This window comes from Macrobrachium nipponense, chromosome 26 (genome assembly GCF_015104395.2).
Source record: "Macrobrachium nipponense isolate FS-2020 chromosome 26, ASM1510439v2, whole genome shotgun sequence".
Lineage (NCBI taxonomy): Eukaryota > Metazoa > Arthropoda > Malacostraca > Decapoda > Palaemonidae > Macrobrachium > Macrobrachium nipponense.
The window spans coordinates 4,160,118-4,176,204 of NC_087215.1; the positions used below are offsets into that span (position 1 = coordinate 4,160,118).

General features: G+C 34.0%; 1 protein-coding gene across 1 annotated transcript in view; it reads left to right on the plus strand.

Annotated features, from left to right (window-relative positions):
• Nucleotides 1-147: 147 nt before the first annotated feature.
• LOC135199933 (DBH-like monooxygenase protein 1 homolog) overlaps nucleotides 148-16,087 on the plus strand; it is a 19,246-nt gene continuing 3,306 nt past the window's right edge. The window contains exons 1-8 of the mRNA XM_064228052.1: nucleotides 148-153; nucleotides 8,877-9,072; nucleotides 10,568-10,672; nucleotides 11,572-11,735; nucleotides 12,569-12,686; nucleotides 13,030-13,154; nucleotides 13,783-13,928; nucleotides 15,663-15,683. Of these exons, the coding sequence (XP_064084122.1) occupies nucleotides 148-153; nucleotides 8,877-9,072; nucleotides 10,568-10,672; nucleotides 11,572-11,735; nucleotides 12,569-12,686; nucleotides 13,030-13,154; nucleotides 13,783-13,928; nucleotides 15,663-15,683 (881 nt within the window). The remainder of the gene's footprint in view (nucleotides 154-8,876; nucleotides 9,073-10,567; nucleotides 10,673-11,571; nucleotides 11,736-12,568; nucleotides 12,687-13,029; nucleotides 13,155-13,782; nucleotides 13,929-15,662; nucleotides 15,684-16,087) is intronic.

Genomic DNA, 16,087 nt, shown 5'->3' on the forward strand with positions numbered 1-16,087 from the left:
GCTTTGAACCGTTTCTTACATACCCAAATATTTCCCTTCAAGTCAAAATAATTTGAAGTTAGTGCACGTAACTCAAAAATTCTTGCTACAAACCGACTAATTAAAGTAAGAATTGTAACAATAAAAAGATTATTCCTAAGTCGACCGATGAAGGTAAACTTAGCAATAACGAAATCAAATAAATACATGGGGAATAAATGGATGAATTATAGGGTTTGTTCTTCTGTTTCACTGAAAAGTGACTCTTCTATTTCTTAGGTTATATCTAGTTCCTTCTTCTGGAATGTCTTCTGACGTCTCTGTCATTTCGGATTCTTCAACTCTTTGGTTCTCTTGACCTTGTCCTTGTTTATCCAAAATTCTTCTTCTAATGATTCAGCGTATGTGGAAGGCATTTGGTTATTCATTTTCTTAACCTTTATCTTAGTTTCTTGTACGTCTACGACCTGTATGGTCCCTGTGAATTCTGTGGCTAACTTATAATTAATACATTCTTACTTCCTTCTAATATAGACTTATCCCCTTTCTTGTAGTCTAAGGCCATTAATCCTTCTTGATGCTTCTCTATCATATTCGCTGGGCTTCTTCTAGATTCTTGTGCAATGCTTGTGGATTACTTTAAAGTTTCCGATTCTTATCTTCATGATATCTTCAGAGTAATTAGGCTGTATTGGCTGATTCAGCCATGCATAAGGTAATCTGGGTTCATATCCCATCAAGCTTTGATGGGAGTTGCTCGAGTACTCGTATGATGTCTTGCATTTAATGATAATTGGACTAAAGGTAAATTGACGTCCCAGTCAGGATCCTGTCCTACTGTGACGTAATACGTCTAAAACCTTTTCTGTTATTCCTTTCTACCAAGCCATTGCTAGCTGGGTGATACGGCTGGTATCGCTACCTTTTCTACCTTAAAGGCGTTACAAAATTTCTTGAACTAATGAGTTGTTGAACTCGGTCCCATTATCAGAAGATAAATGAGCTGTGGGGCAGAATATCTGCAAAATATCTTATCGAAGAGAGCAGTTGCACAATCCTTGGCACTTTTACTAGTTAGTGGTACCAACTCTGTATATCTCGCGAGCGCGTCGATACATACTAGTATATTCTTATTCCCTTTACTCGTGGTATGAAGATTAGTGATAAGATCAATAGATACTCTTTCGAATGGAGTCTTGTGGGATAGGATATTTCCCTAGTGGTACTCCTTGTCTGTTCTTCCTTTGTAGCTGTTGCATGTATTGCAGCTCTCACATAATTACTAACATCCTTGTGAATTCCCTTCCAATGAAAAGTTCTTTGGATTAATCTAATTGTCTCATCCCTTCCTGGGTGAGCTCTCATGTCATCTTCGTGCATTAGCTCAATGACCTTGTTTCTTAGACTCTTAGGTACTAATCTTTTGTGCAGTACACCTAGAAATGACCAAATGGGTCATATTCGTGACACATCCCAAATTAATACGCCATCTATGTCCGTTAGTGCATCTGTGGGACATCCAACCTTCCTACCTAGTCGGTTAATTCTTGTTGGCTGTGTTTTTCTTTCGTTTCTAACGTATTTAAACAGTTCCCTTATATCTTCATCTCTTTCTTGTTCTTTTATGAAAATTTGACGGAAAGAACTCCTCTGTATAGTGCATGGTGAGTACATTTACGTCATTGCACATTGTTTTCATTCTTTTCTTCTTCTTGAATTATCAATATTTTTACTATCACCTTGTGACACATATCTTGATAATGCATCTGCTACCTTAGTTCGTCTTCCCAGGGACATATTTCACTCTATATCATAATCTTGGGCTGTCATGAACCAACGGCTCTTCGTCCAGAAAAATTAGGGTTCTTTAGCATTTCTACTGCAGCTGAATGATCCGGAACACGGTTATCTTGTAACCAAAAATGATATATCTGAAATGCTTTAAAGCGTCTATTATAGCTAGAGACTCGAGGTCTGTTACTGAGTAGTTCCCTTCTGAGGGCTTTAATTTCCTACTGTAATAAGCTATGGCATTATATACTTATTATCTTTTTTTTGCATTACATGCTCCTATACCAATGTGGCTTGCGTCCGTGGCTAAAAAGAATTCTTTGCCAAAGTCTGGGAAGCTAAGTACTGGGGGAGTGTTAATCTTTCTTCAATTCATCAAAAGCTTCTTGCTGCTCGTATGTCCATACAAATGATACGTGTTCCTTTAAAAGTTCAGTTAGTGGAGCTGATATGACTGCAAAGTTCCCTATGAACTTGCGGTAAAAAACCTGCTAACCTAAGAATGACTTTACGTCCTTCTTGCACTGAGGTGTAGGATATTCCTTAATTGACTTAATCTTTAAGTCGTTTACTTCTACGGCCCTTTTCACTTAGTGTATGCCAAGGTAGTCTATTTTCCTTTTAAGGAAGTTACACTTCTTTAACTTAAGCTTCAGGTTGGCTTTTCTTAATCTCTTTAGGACTTCTCTGACTAAGTCTATGTGTTTCCTCTATAGTATCTGTTGCTATTACCAAATCATCTATGTAACAGTGTACGTTCCTTGCCTAGTAAATCGCCCAAAAATTTTATCCATTAATCTTACAAAGTTACCGGGCTTGACTTTAGACCAAAGGGCATTCTTACATACTGGTATCTGCCGTTACTAGTGGGAAAACAGTCAAAGGTTTGCTTTCTTCGTCTAGAGGGATTTGCAAGAATCCCTGCAATAAATCTATAGTGGTGAAGTATCTCTTGGACCCTATAGTGGCGATAAGATCGCATTGACGGCATTGGATAAGGATCATTTCAGTAATTTGGTTCAATTTTCTGAAATCCACAACTATTCTATAAGTTTTGTCCCTTTTAGGAACTAGCAAAAGTGGAAAAGACCATGGGGATTTAGATGGTTCTATTATTCCTTGCCAATTCATTCTTTGTACTTCTCTTTCAATGATCTCCTTCTGGGAATGTGCTACTCTATAGGCTGGTATGTAAATTGGCTTTGTGTTTGATGGAATGTCTATCTTGTGCGTTATTTCGCGTGTATTTCCTAAGGTGTCGCCGTCTAGAGCGACTATATCATTATATTCGCACAGTAAGTCTATGAATTCTTCTCTAACATGGTTTTCCTTAATGTCTTTAAATGAAATGCCTCATCTTAGCTCTTCTCAGTTCTATGTCCTGAGCATAATTTTGCATTTCCTTTACTGATCGCTGCTACCGTTTCCCTTTCTACAACTCGTATAGGTATGGAGTATACTTCTGCTAAGCCTATCTCTGTACCTGGTGTTAATTTAACCTTTCCTCCTCTGTTATTCGTAATCTGTAACGCTATTTTGCCCTGTCTGACTTCATGTAAACTAGAAGAATAATGTATTCCGTTTACTTGCGACTTTTCAGTAAGCGTGAGAATTTCCTTTCCTTCAAAAATTGGATTTACTGTACATTCTACCCACGTACTTTCTCCTGGTTTAAGTCTTAATTCCCTTTCTAAATTTAACTTTAAATAAGTGCATTGATTTGATTCTAAGAGGTTAATGATCTTGTTGTAACTCGTGATGCATTCTGGATATCTTCCTTCCGTCTTATCCTTCTTTAAGATACCTTTCATCGTGGGATTCTCTTGAGTCTGGGTTCTTTTAATTGACTTGCATATTGGTATTCTAGAAATCTCACGACCGTTTTTAATCACTAGTTGTTCTCTAGGGGCATCAATGCTTATCCCTTGTCTAGCCATAGTTGGATAACCTATCAGCAAATGGGCAAAAGCTAATTGTATATCTCTGGCTACCAGAACATTTTCTCTTAGAGCAATTCTTCCTAGCCTAAATGGAAAATCTAACTGTCCAATTACGTGGATATCATTACCCTGGACGTCTGTGATTCTACAATTCTACTGCTGGATTCAAACTTAAATGAGAAAATACAACCGATACACCTTTTCTGACATTATATTCTTAGGACTACCTGTATCAAAGAATGTAACAATAGGTTTCTCTAGACCGACATGTGCTGGAAATAATGGTCTATAATTATATTCATTCCCTACATCAACTTTGCTAACCTGTGTAGCTTGACTTAGCCTTGACATTCCGGACGTTCTCTCTGTTATAGAGGAAGATTCATTGTACCAGTAAGCAGAAAATTTCCCATTGCGTCGTCTGACATTGACTGAACTGATTGATAACCTATGCTTGCTGTTTGATTAGCATATCTATGAGGGACGGAATCCCTATTTCCTCTAATGGGGGAGATTGACGTGGTTTCTACCTCTGCCTCTCGACTGAGATCTACCCTAGGAGTTGAAATAAATTATTTATTTCTGCATTCTCGAGCACTATGTCCTGTTCTCTTATGGAAAGGACAGAAGGCTATCCCTCGGCACTCACTGGCATAATGTCTCTCTTCTGACAGTTATAACACGTGACTGTCGAAATCCTCCTTGAGAAGATTTACCTGGCAATCTTATTCTGCTTTCTAGATGGTTGTCCTAGATCTATTTGGACCTCTTTCCTTTTGTCCTATAGCGACCTAAAGGTCTGTATATAGGATTCCCTTCAGGTCTTCTGCTATGATTTTTGTTTCCTCCTCTTCAATCTCTGCTACATCATCGGATGTCTCCCACTTACGTGTCATCCTTGCATAACTTCCGTTGGCTAGGCTTCAATCATTATTGTAGTCTAAATATTTTTTTGACGACTCATTAGCATTTTTTGCTTGCCTCCTTCTACCTCTATCCAACCTGTGGATTCCTGAAGTTACCCCATTCATTCATATTGTTATACAAACTGAGAGCTAAAGTCTGATAACGTCTTTCGTCTAACTTAAAATTGACGCACTATCCTTGCCAAGCTAGTAAACTGGATCTCTTCACCAACTGTGGAATAAACCTTCTAAAATACCGTTTCAATTCTTCCCACTTCTTAAGATCTCGGTAAGTCTCGGAGTGAACGTACCGTTCTAAGTCTCCTCGGCTTCCAAATCAAGATAACTCTTGGCTTCAATAAGCTTTTCTCTATCTGTCCCTGTTATGCTATCTAGGCGTGTCTCCACTTGCTCTATCCAGTTCTCTAAGTTACAAGCTAACAGACCATCCTTTTCTTCCGCAAAACTTAGCTATGTGATTAATCACATGTCCCTTATGGTGTTCCCATTACTGCTGCGCTCGAATTCGCGGACTGTGTACCTTCCGCATGGTTAATTTCTTGTTTGTTTGACTTCTCGTGAGCACAGGCGTTCTTACGTTCTGATAAGGAGTCGGTCTCCCTTTGACCATCGACTCGTTAATGGAAATTTTCTTAAGTACTGAGTATCATTAAAAGTATCAAATTATGACAGTAATATCCCCGGAGAGAAAATGATAATAACAATAAAACTGTTTTTACTTAAGTATTCGATTACCCCCAAAATAAAAGAATTTTCCCCAGAAATATTCTCAAAGTCTTACGTTACCGATAAGCGATCTTAAACAACAACAAAAACCCTCTTAACAGTACTGGTAAAACGATACTGAACTGACCATAAAGTGTACGCTAACGAGAGACCTCCCGTGAATACCATTGTTATCCTAAACAAACAAAATAAAAACAAGTAAACATTCACTCGACGTAACAAGTAAAAAGCAAATACTAAAACAAAAAAATCAAAGTATAAGAAATCACAAAAAACCACTAAAATCACAAAAAATAACATAAAATGACACAATCAAAATTCAAATTTAAATTTAAAGTTACTGGTTAGTAAATACAAATGTTCGGGAAAAGGTCTTAGTAGCTGATTAGTTATAATTAGTAAAATGAAGAAATATAGAGTTTCGTTGCCAAAAAAAAGTTCAGATGTGAAAATCTTTTAATCTTGAAAATACCAGAAATTGTCTAACTGAAATGTTAATCGCGTAATTTCCTTTAAAAAGGTTTAATGTTATGTAAGTGTGGGGACATTTATTTGGACTTAACTTCTTTCGTCGTCTTCGACACCCGGGGTTGCGTCTGACAGCTTGCGTTCGCCTACCAGCGCGTTGAATGATGTGTTGGTTCCCCCTCTCTCTCTTCTTTCCTTCGGGAAAGGGGACCTCTCTCTCTCTCTTCTTTCTTCTCAGAGCAGGATTGCGTTGACGGATGCGTTTTCGGGATAGTTTTCTTTCCTCTTGATATTTTTCTTCATGCTTTCGACATGTTGTTCTTCTAGTGGAAGTTCTTTCATGTTCTTCGGAGTGGAGTTTTTCTTCGCAAAGTGTGGGTGGCTTTTTTTTGGAGCGCTTTTATTGTTACAACTCGGTAACTGTCTTTGTATTTTGGGGAAGCACTGGTACTTAGGGGGAGAACTTCTTTTTCGAGTGGCGTGAATGGATTGAAATCTCTTATTCCGACACTAAACTTTTGATTCTGTTTCGCTGCCGCTGTCTTTCAACTGTCATTCGTGTATTCGTATCACGTCGCTAATCACCATTTCTTTACTGTCTCTTTTGTCTCTTCCTATCCTTACCGCTCGACATCAGTTAATCTTGTCCACTATATCAATCTTTATCTCATCGTTCCCATCGCTCTGCCACCAATAAATCTTGTTACTATATCAATCTTTATCTCATCGTATCCCATCGCTCTGCCACCAATAAAACTAACTCTGTGATGGTACTTACTTTCTTTGCACAGATCTAAGGTAACGTGCGCCGTGGAGGCTGTACTTTGGGGGAATTAGGTAAAGGTTGGGGTTTCTGTTAGGATGAGAAATGAAGATTGATATGTTTCCTTGCATTAAGTTTATTCTTCGCTGGGGTACTTATAAAGTTTTTCCACCTTCTGAGTTACTGGGCTTTTGGACTGATAAAACTTAATTGGCACTTGTTTGCAATTACGCGTCTATAGGCACGAGGGAAATTTACTGACGTATTGATTGTCACTTTCACTGTCTTTGATTGCTTCGCACACCACACTTTTGCACATGTTCTTCTTCTGGGGATTCTTCTGTCTTTCTCTGTTCACGGCCATGCCACTGCAGTTCTCACCCTCAGGCTCCCCGGTTGTTCTCTCTCTTGGCTTCTCTGTTCCCCTTTTTTCTCTGCTCCCTTGTTCTCTTGCTCTCTCTCTGTCTCGCCTTTTTGTTTCAGTTGAAATCTCCTTAGCCCCGCCTTTGGATTTTTGGATTTTGGACTGGGTGTGGCATTTTCTGAAAGATTCTTGTGCCTTAGTGGCTGCAAACATTATACAAGACCGCCTTCCTGTCAGGTCTTCTACAGTAATTCGTATAGGCTTTGAATTTGTATACGCCTCCTTCTTCATGTCTGGCTTCTTGGGCGTTGGGGCTGATCCCTTTGTAACCTCATAGGTCATTCGTTGATACTTCTTTTGGGCTGTCTTATGACAACACTCATGGCTTTTGATTCGTCGATACTAGAGGCCTACCTTTGGGAGGGTGGAGCTTTTAAGAATTTGGTACTTCCCTCTTTCTAACAACGGGTCATAGAATTCCTTTTTAACGTATGCCAGATGGCTCTCTCTGACCTGTTCACGAAAGGAACGCCGATTAGTCATAGGCGCTAATGAGAGTAGTTTCCAATTTCTCGAAGATGCCTGGGCGGTATCGCTGGTCACTAATCGCTGGTACAGACAGAGGCTTTTTGGGGGAGATGAAAACCAGATGTCTGATGGCTAAAAGCCTAATGTTTGAGTAACCAAATCCTTTCGTTAAGAAAAATCATTATCTTATTTCCCTTTTCTCTTTCTCCTTATTATCCGTTTCGTGCCTTTTCTTAAGTATTATTAAGTTATTGTCTTTTTGAATAACGACACTGTGCCACACTATTACATATATATATATATATATATATATATATATATATATATATATATATATATATATATATATATATATATATATATATATATATATACATACATATATATATATATATACATATATATATATATACCATATATATATATATATATATATATATACATATATATACATATATATATATATACATATATACATATATATATATATATATATATACATATATATGGAGTAGATTTAAGATCACCGGATGCTACTGTTGAAATCGAGAATTAAGTTAATCGTGATAAGATTTTCCTTTCTAAGTTGGTATTGAATATATACGAACATGTATCAACCAGGTGTATATATGTATATATATGTATATATATATAGTATATATATATATATATATATATATATATATATATATATATATATATATATATATATATATATATATAGTATATATATATATATATATATATATATATATATATATATATATATATATATATATATATATATATATATATGTATATAAATATATATATATATATATATATATATATATATATATATATATATATATATATATATATATATATATATATATATATATATATATATATATATATATATATATATATATATATATATATATATATATATATATATATATATATATATACTATATATATATATATATATATATATATTATATATATATATATATATATATATATATATATATATATATATATGTATATAAATATATATATATATATATATATATATATATATATATATATATATATATATGTATATATATATATATATATATATATATATATATATATATTATATATTATATATATATATATATATTTTGATAAATGTATAAATAAAGGCCTTTCGACACCAAGTCCTTTACTAGTCGTCTGCTAGTAAAGGACCATGTATCGAAAGGCCTGTGCAACACTCCGTTGCCTCACTTTTCCTTTGGGGCATTCGCCTTTATTTGTACAAATAAACACACTTGTATATGTACACACCCACACCTATGTATGTGTGTATGTGTGCAAGCACTTATCACTACCCTTGTGTAATTCATCAAGCATCTCCCCCACAGTATGTACCCATCATCTCCGAGGACAACATCCAGCATGTCCACCACATCCTTCTGTACGAGTGTCATCTCCCAGAGAGTGACGAATATTTTGATAAATGGATCGACGTAGAGGGAGCCCAGTGCTTCGGTCCCAATATGCCCGTCTCCTGGAGGTACTGCACCAGTCCCCTGGTGGCCTGGGCTGTTGGTGGTGAAGGTGAGGAAAAATTGGATTTTGGTGAAATCAGTGATGATGAAGTATCCATACCCTGAATTTATCTTTTGTACCTGTCCTCTCATAGCCTGGGAAGGCGAGGAAATATATAACCCATAAAAAATCGACTGACATGGTAGCTGGGCTATTGGAAGGGAAGGTGAGGAGAAACTGGAGTTTGGTGAAATCAGTGATTAAGAAGTTTTAAAACCTTAAATTTCTCTTTTGTACAGTCCTCTCATAGCCTGGGAATGTGAGGAAATAAATAAGCAAATGAAAAATCGACTGACATGGTAGCCTGGGCTATTGGAGGGGAAGGTGAGGAAAAATTGGAGTTTGGTGAAATCAGTGATGAAGAGATTTTGAAACCCTTGATTTATCTTTTGTACCTCTCCTCTCATAGCCTGGGAAGGTGAGGAAATAAATAAGCAAATGAAAAATCGACTGACATGGTAGCCTGGGCTATTGGAGGGGAAGGTGAGGAAAAATTGGAGTTTGGTGAAATCAGTAAATAAGAGGTTTAAAAACCATAAATTTCTCTTTTGTGCTAGTCCTCTCTTAGCCTGGGAAGGTGAGGAAATATTTAAGCCATGAAAAATCGACAGTGATAAGGACTATAGTTACCTAGAAATAATTCAGTTCATTTAAATAAGTTTTGGATTTTGACTAGTTGATTGGTTCATCGTTTTTTCAGTTACCTAAGAGAATTCAAGTTAAGTTTTAAAAAATACTGGATTATATTGACGTTTTTTTTTGGCTGATTTAAATGCAGTTTATTTCTAAGCTTAGCTTTAGAGAAATTAAGTGATTTAAATAACTGATTAATTAAGAACAATTAAGTTTTAAAAAATACTGGGCTATATTGACGTGTTTTTTTTTTTTTTTTTTTTTTTTTTTTTTTTTTGCTGATTTAAATGCAGTTTATTTACGAGCTTAGCTTTAGAGAACTTAAGTGCTTTAAATAACTAGTTAAGAACAATCTATTGATTGGCTGATTTAAGTGCAAACTTTACCAGTTACATTGAGACATAAGTGATTTAAATCACTGCTATGCCATGACTAACTATTCTGCTGATTTGAATGCAACCCAGCTCCAAAGTTACCTTAAGAGAATGAAAGTGATTTAGATGTATGTATATGTTTGATTGGTTGATAGAATGTACCTTTCTTCCATATTATAAAAGAAAGTATACTGAATATTCCTGATAATCCCAATATTCCTTCTGAGCCCAAATCCCTGAATATTGATGAGGAGGTATAAGGTATGTAAATACATAACTGCACTTAGTAACTATTCACAATAATAATTATAAAAAAAAAGTTCAAATACCTGAATACTAAAGAGGTAAAGTGTGTAAGTGTGTAAACATACAAAGATAAAGATTAAATCCCTGAATATTGATGAGATTAAGATATGTAAGTAACTATACCTAGTAACTATATAAAAACAATTTTCCTAAAAAGTATCATTAACAACATTTCATCTATATTCCCCCAGGGACCTTTATACCTGAACACGTTGGTTTCCCACTGGGAGAGGAGCACGGGGGAGCTACGTACTTCATGATGGAGTTGCACTACGACAATCCTAACCTCAGGAGAGGTCTGGTATAATTTATCCTGTCTCTGTTTCGTTGACATTTGTGTTCGTGACCTCAGGTTATGATGGTGGGATGACTTAAGATTTTTGGTGTTGCTATCTTGGGGTTGAATACGTCTTTCGTCGGTTATGTAATGACACGAAGTAATTATAAGTAGTGCTATGGTTATAAGTCTGTGGTTATTGAGGATTTTGAAGTAATTGTTATTAATAAATACAGTATGTTTATATATACATATACATATAAGCAAATTCCACAAGAAAATTACAGGCAGAGGGTCAGTACCGACCCTCTACCTGTCCTTTTCCTGTGGTATTCGCTATAGTATATATTATATATATATATATATATATATATATATATATATATATATATCTATATATATATATATATATATAATATATATATATAATATATATATATATCAATATATATATATAATAATATATATATATATATATATATATATAATATATACTATATATATATATATATATATAATATATATATGTATATGTATATATGTATATATGTGTATGTATGTATATATATATATATATATATATAATATATATATATCTATATATATATATATATATATAAAAGGAGCCCATAAAAAAGCCAAAAGTCTCTCTCTTCAGTTAGGTAATGAATGAGAAGTTACAGAAAAGACAGTATTTATACCAAGAGATCCATCCACATGTAAGCTGCTTAACTAGATATAAATACCGCCTGTTCTGTAAATTATCTTATTCATTTCTCATTCATTATATACCTACCTGAAGAGAGACAGCAATCTCTGAAATATAGTACTTTCTTTCTATATTTTGGCGTTTTTATGGACTCCTTTTATCAGATGGAATGCTGTTGTAACAGAACAATTATATACCCTTTCCAACAGGCATAGTTGACAATTCAGGCCTGAGGATTTACTATACAGAGAAGCTGCGTCCACATGATGCTGGCATACTGATGCTGGGCCACAACGTGTCACCTATGCAAGTGATACCCCCAGGTCAACATTGGCTGACCATTGGCCATTGTAGCAGTGACTGCACTGGCCAAGTACGTAACCTGTTAAGTTAATTTTTATTGTTACTTTGTTTCCCTATGTCTTTGTTTATTATGTTTAATGTATTTTTGAGACGCGGGTAGAATTATATTCAGTTACTGTTTATTAAACCTGTTTTGTTTTGATTACGTAATGTTGGAGACATGGGTCGAACTATACTCAGTTAATGGTTAAAATCTATTATCTTTATTCCATAAAGTTCGAGACATGGGTTGAACTATAAGTTAATGGTTAGATCTATTATTTTGATGACATGATTTTGGAAACACGAGCTGAACTATATTAAGTTAGCGTTGAAGGGTTAATTTTATTTTTTATAATATAACTTAACACTGGTAAAATGTAGTATACTACTACTACTACTACTACTACTACTACTACTACTACTACTACTACTACTACTACTACTACTTCTTCTTCTTCTTCTTCTTCTTCTTCTTCTTCTTCTTCTTCTTCTTCTTCTTCTTCTTCTCTTCTTTCTTCTTCTTCTTCTTCTTCTTCTTCTTCTTCTTCTTCTTCTTCTTCTTCTTCTTCTTGATATTATTATTATTATTATTATTATTATTCAGCAAATGAGCCCTATTCATATGGAATAACCCCAAAAGGGCCATCGACTTGCAGAAGGTAATAGGAAATAACAGAAAGTAGAGATCACTTATTAAAAAGAAAAAATAATAACAAATTAGTAAATAGGAAAGAATGAAAGTAAATTATTAAAATACAAGGGGGAATTGTAATAGGGTAGTAATGCACTGCGAGTATGAAACAGATTAAAAATTAAAAAAATGATCAATATTTTGTATTTCTCTTTTTTGTTTCCTACAAGAATCTTCCTGAAAAGGGGGTCAATGTATTTGCTGGGATTCTTCATGCACATCTTCTGGGTAGAAATATGACCCTCAGACATATCAGAGATCACAAGGAGCTACCCATGGTTATACGAGGTACGTTTTTTTAGTCTTATTTGTTTTGAATTTTTTTCCTTCATTTTTTTTTTATTTTTTTTTTATTGTTTGTACATGATACTACTAATTTGGTGGTGTCTTGTATAAGAAAAATAAGAAAAAATATTTCTTCTGAATTTCTAGGTTGTTTTTGTGAATTAACAAGTATACATACATGTTTATATACAATTATACATGTATATACATCTATACATATATGCATATATGCATATATGTATATATAAATATTATATATATATATATATATACACATTTATTACATATGATTCTCTCTCTCTCTACTCTCTCTCTCTCTCTCTCTCTCTCTCTCTCTCTCCCCCAGATCTCCACTACGACTTCAACTTCCAAGAGACCAGGAATCTCAAGGAGGAATTGGTCGTATTGCCCGGAGATTCCCTGATTACTGAATGTGGACTGGATTCCACATCACGCAGCGGTCCTACTTTTGTAAGTGAATTAAGTTTCATCTAGGAATATCTTAATCCTACTTTTGTAAGTCAATGAAATTTCATTTGGGATTATCTTATCCTACTTTTGTAAGTAAATGAGCTTTTGATTTAGGAATATCTTAATCCTACTTTTGTAAGTAAATGGACATTGATTAGAAATATCTTAATCCTACTTTTGTAAGTAAATCAACTTTAATTCAGGAATATCTTAATCCTACTTTTGTAAGTCAATGAACTTTCATCCAGGAATATCTTAATCCTACTTTTGTAAGTGAATGAACTTTCATTTAGGAATATCTTTATCCTACAATTTGTAAATCAATGGACTTTCCTCTAGGAATATCTTAATCCTACTTTTGTAAGTAAATTACTTTCATATGGGAACATCTTAATCCTACTTTTGTAACAGAATGAATTATGATTTGGGAATATCTTAATCCTACAATTTGTAAGTCAATGAACTTTCCTTTAGGAATATCTTAATCCTACTTTTGGTAAGTCAATGGACTTTCAATTAGGAATATCTTAATCCTACTTTTGTACTACTTTTGTACTTTCATTTAGGAATATCTTTAACATAATAATAATAATTATTATTATAACAACATTTAATTTTTTTTTTTAAGGGAGGATTCGGAACCAATCAGGAAATGTGTCTATCTTTCCTCTACTATTATCCTCGCGTGGACTTGGCTACCTGTGGCTCGGAGCTCTCTGCTAGGAGTCTCTTTTATGCCCTGGGCATTAAGGATGCCCGGGTGCAGCAGGGACAGTAAGTTCTTTTTAAGTAATTGTATTCGGTCACAAAAAACGTTCACATGCACATTCAGACGTATTGGTATACAGGTGCATTCATACACAAATATAAATTTGTATTTGGTCACAAAAACGTTCATATGCATATTGGTATACAGGTGTATTCATACACAAATTTAATAAATTCCATTGTGTCTGCGTTGGGTTGAGAGATGAATTGTGTATCAGGTAGTTAGAAGGCTGTGGTTGATACCAGCAAGTGATTAAGTGTCACAAGTTTGTTCATATTGTAGGAAGTTTTTTTCATAGTCACAATTTTATTTTTTATCAGTTTTTTCACATTGTCAATAGTTTTTTCACTGTCTAGTTTTTTCACCGTAATCAGTTTTTTCACATGTCATCAGTTTTTTTCACATTGTCATAAGTTTTTTCACATTGTCATCACTTTCACAGTCACGAGTTTTTTTTTTCACAATATCAATAGTTTTTTCACTGTCACGTTCTCTTTCACATCATCAGTGGTTTTTTCACATTGTCTTCAGTTTTTTTCAAATTGTCATCAGTTTTTTTTTTCTCATCATTTTTTTCACAATGTCATCAGTTTTTTCCACATTGTCATCAGTTTTTATTTTTCTCATCATTTTTTTTCAGAGTCATCAGTTTTTCCACATTTTCATCAGTTTTTTTCACATTATCATTTTTTTCACATTGTCATCAGTTTTTTTTCACATTGTCACGGGTTTTTCACATTGCCATATGCTTTTCACGTCATAAGTCTAACATTGTCACAAGTGTTTTCAGAAGTTTTTTCACATTGTCAAACGTTTTTTACTTCTTGTCATAAATTTTTTCACAATGCCAAAAGTTTGTTCATAAGTGTCTTCACATTGTCATAAGTTTTTCACATTGCCAAAAGTTAGCTCTTTAAGTCTTCACATTGTCATAAGTGTCTTCACATTGTCATAAGTGTTTTCACACTGTCATAAGTGTTTTCACATTGTCATAAGTTTGTTCATAAGTGGCTTTACATTGTCATAATTGTCTTAATATTGTTATAAGTGTATCACCATTGTCATAAGTGTCATCACATTGTTATAAGTGTCATGACATCGTCTAAGTTTTTTTCATAAGTGTTTTCACATTGCCATAAGTTCCTCCTACATGTATGTACCCCATACAGACTTCATTTTACTATGCTTTCAAACTTCTCTAGTTACAATTTTATAGCAAATACCAGTTCTGTATAGATACCCTTGCTTTATCTAAATTCATAATTGCCAAATTTCATATTCTGTCAGTCAAAATTAAACCTTAGAGGTCCCCTTCAGTTAATGATAGGTGATGATATGTCTATAATGGAACAGATGTCCTCTCTCACTTTTGTTTTTATAACATTACTCAACAAGAAAAATTATGCTGATGCAATCTGGCTGAAAAAGTAACCTTTGATGTAAAAAGCCTGAAATAGGGTAGAGTGATGGTTTAGGTAAAGGTAGAGCTCATGTGAATAAAATCTTTTTGAAAGAATTATTCTTAGGTATTACTGATTAGATTTTCAAAAACTTGACACTAGTTCCAACCCATTTAGGTTAAAAGTTCATATAATCTACATTATTGGAAGATGTTGTAACAGAAGAAAATGTATTATAAAGAATTTTGCAATGTTTTTACAAACGTGAACAGTAAATCATTGTTGAATAAGCATGATATACTCTTGATGATTTACTAATGTATTTTCCCTCTTTTTCAGGAAGACTGGATCTCCCAACGAGTAAGTATATCATGTATCTAGATGAATGTATTTAGTTGTTTATTGGTTGCCCATTATTTTAATTGCTTTTATCAGTCCTTTTTTTTATATTCCACTTTCTGCGACGCTTTCTTTCTAATATTTACAAAGAACCAAGCGAAGATGCAATGCATTTCTACCATAATGCAATTCTCCTTAAATTTTTATAATGTACTTAAGTTTTTGCTGTATATTGATTTTGCATTTTTATATATTTCCAATAACTCATCTCTTTCTATATCTCCCATCACCTACTGTTACTTCTTTCGAATGAACACCATAATGTTCTTTGGAGTATAATAATAATAGCATTATATTAGCTTCGAACATGTGCACTGTAGGTAACCTGTATTTTGCTGCTAATCGAATGCCACACCCCACTCCTT